The following is a 2,975-nucleotide window of genomic DNA, read 5'->3' as shown; positions in this document are numbered from 1 at the left end:
CCATCGAGTCGCTTGCGACTCATAGCGACCCTATGTACAACAGCCCTAAACTCTGCTCTGTCCTGTGCCAATCGCACTGTCTCTGACACTCCCATCCCGAGTATCCCAGTCACTGAATCAATCTACCTCATAGAGGGCCTACCCCTCCTGCACTGATACTATCTATACTGACTGTTAATATAACTAGTACTAAAACATATGTACAAATAACTAAAGCCAAAGAGAAGGAAATTGAGGATTTTCACTAACTTGATTTAAGAAGCTGGACCTTAGGAAGAAGAATGTGGCAAAAGGATCAGTGGAAGGCTCACCAACGACTTGCGTTAAGCAGATGATACAACCTTGCTTGCTGAAAGTGAGGGAGATTTAAAACACTTGTTGCAGAAGATCAAAGACCACAGCCCTTAGAGAAAACAGTGCAACAATGAATGAATGAGAACCCAAAATCTCTGTAAATGTTCATTAAAACTAATAAAATTTAATAATAATAATAATAAAAAAGACCACAGCCTTCAATATGGACTACATCTCAACATCAAGCAAACAAAAAACCTTACCACTAGGCTGGCTGGCATCATGAGAGATCAAGAAAAGACAAAAACTATGAATGATTTCATCTTCATCTTATTTGTATCTATCATCAACAACAAAAAGCTTTGATTTTAGCATAGGTTTCAAAAAGAAGATTGCATTTTTACAAAGCTCAGCAAGAGGAGAAACAGACAAAAAAGGAGTGTGAAGTGGCAAAGAAGCTGTGGGCTTCAGACCAGAAAACCTGGGCTATATCTACAGGAGTTGGAAAATATTTAATAATCTGTCAATAAGGGATAAGTAATAAAATTCACTTAGTAGTGAGAACTTGGAAAATGAATTATCTATGAACAGTTTTGATAGGGAGCTCTGGAGGCCTAATGGTAAGGAGTTACACTGTCAACCCGAAGGCACATGGAATAAATTTAGCAGCTACTCTGTGGGAGAAAGATTGGCAATGTTCTCTTGTGCAATTAAACTGTGTCTGAAAACCTGCTGGAGGACCTCTATGTACATTGACTCAACAGTATTCAATAACAACAATAGTTCTGATGCAACATTTGGCAGAAATGCTTAATAGTCCCAAAGATAAAAAAGAAATTAGATGCCTTAGTTCAGAAGGCTGAGGATTCGGAAGGCTAGAGACTAAGACATAAGGGTAGGGCAGAAGTGAGAGCTAGTTCAAAAACCAAGACCAATTTATAACTGGTAATAAACTAAAAATGCTCAACATTTTTAGATAATTTCAAAGCAGTTGTAGACTTATTAGATATGAATAAAATTATGACCTAGACTACTATCATTAACTAATTAATGACAAATAACTAAAATTAATTAATCAATTTTGAATCTATCACTTCATCCTTCAGAAGTTTAAAAATCATTGAAATTTAGCATGTTGATAAATTTCTTTTCCAAAGATTTAGGTTGAAAAGGCTTTCAACTGTGTACTTTCCAAACCATTCTTCTATACTTGCCTGCTTTCTTACTAAGCTTGTACAAGAAAGTCTGACGAGGGTCTGAATGATCTCGACATGTCAGTTGCAAAAGAGAACCTGATTTTTTCCATTTCTGCATAAACCAGAGACCTATAAAATGAGAAATGATCTGTGAGTATAAATGAAAATATGTATGTCAAGGTGATTAATGTCAATAAAATTAAATTTAAAAAGGATACTTCCAAAAGTATCATTTTGACGAAGAAAAACTGTGTTTGCAAACTATTAATATTTTCTGATAGCAAATGTAAGTGTATACACACACATATATATTAAGCGGGTTAACAGTGGTTCATAGAGGACTTTGTATTTTTATCACGTTCAGAAATGAACAGATAATGATATGTGAATAACAGAAAATTGAAGCTTTAGATATATTAAACTGTAAACAAACAAAGAGGAAAAACTTTTTACCTGTGTTAACAAGAGCACTGCTATTGTAGAGTGTACCAAGGTGAGGTCCAGAAAGAGACAGAAACGTGTGAAGTTTGTGCAGGTAATACTTAAATCTTGGCCTTGTAAGCACTGAACGGATTATTAAATTGCCCAATGAATGTCCAATAAAGCTTTAAAAGGGAAATGAAAAAGATTACATTTTCACCCATAGCAAGTTTTAAAAACTAAAAATCAACATGAGTATCACTATACATAAAAAATAACCTTTATTGTGAAGAGAAAATTATGACAATGAGTAGAAAATTCTCACTATTAAGGAATTTTTAAGAATGATATTGTCAAGGAAATTCATTTATTGTCCATAACTTCTTAAAAATAAATTTAAAAAGTAATCACACTGATTGACTGGATGACAACTATTGCTCTTTAGGCAAACACATAATTTACGTGCTCATTAAATCATGATTTCAAATTGAATAATGCATCTAACATATAAAGATAACGTAACGATAAAAAAAAGACATATGGCTTCTTTTGTATTCTTTTTTTTTTTTCAGCAGGGAGAACTTTTTAATGGCTTTGGTGTATTCTTTTGTTTATACTCTAAGATGGAAAAGTTCTTCAAATAATAGTACTTTCCAAACACAGTTAAAATACGTATGTTTCCCTATTACAAGTTGAAGATTACAGAAAAAGAACGATATTTATAAAGAACTTCACCTTAGGGAGCTCTAGAGGTCTAGTGGGTAAAGAGTTGTGCTGTGAACGCAGACAGGCAATCTGGGCCCACCAGCCACCCTGCAGGAGAAAGATGGGCAGTTTCCTCCTGTATAATTTATAGCTTCTGAAAACATACAGGAGGGCCAACTAAGACTTGGTTCTGACTTGATGGCAATGAGTTGTTGCGTCACTGAATAGTACAAACGGTTAACACTCTCAAACTCTAACCAAATTGGTAAAAAGTTCCCTGATTTCAAATCCTACTACACTGCCGTAGTGGTAAAGACAGCATGGTACTGGTACAATAACAGACACATAGATCAATGGAAT

General features: G+C 34.6%; 1 protein-coding gene across 1 annotated transcript in view; it reads right to left on the bottom strand.

Moving 5' to 3' along the window:
- The window catches only part of FAM135A (family with sequence similarity 135, member A), a 147,112-nt gene that overhangs the window by 41,651 nt on the left and 102,486 nt on the right, over positions 1–2,975 (bottom strand). Inside the window, exons 14-15 of the mRNA XM_006899483.1 lie at positions 1,944–2,095; positions 1,509–1,619 (exon numbers count right to left, since the gene is read on the bottom strand). Of these exons, the coding sequence (XP_006899545.1) occupies positions 1,509–1,619; positions 1,944–2,095 (263 nt within the window). The remainder of the gene's footprint in view (positions 1–1,508; positions 1,620–1,943; positions 2,096–2,975) is intronic.

Source organism: Elephantulus edwardii, unplaced genomic scaffold (assembly GCF_000299155.1).
Source record: "Elephantulus edwardii isolate Elephantulus edwardi_28Jun2011 unplaced genomic scaffold, EleEdw1.0 scaffold00258, whole genome shotgun sequence".
Taxonomy (NCBI): Eukaryota; Metazoa; Chordata; class Mammalia; order Macroscelidea; family Macroscelididae; genus Elephantulus; species Elephantulus edwardii.
Note: the sequence above shows the minus strand (reverse complement) of the source record. Positions and strands in the feature narration are given on the sequence as shown.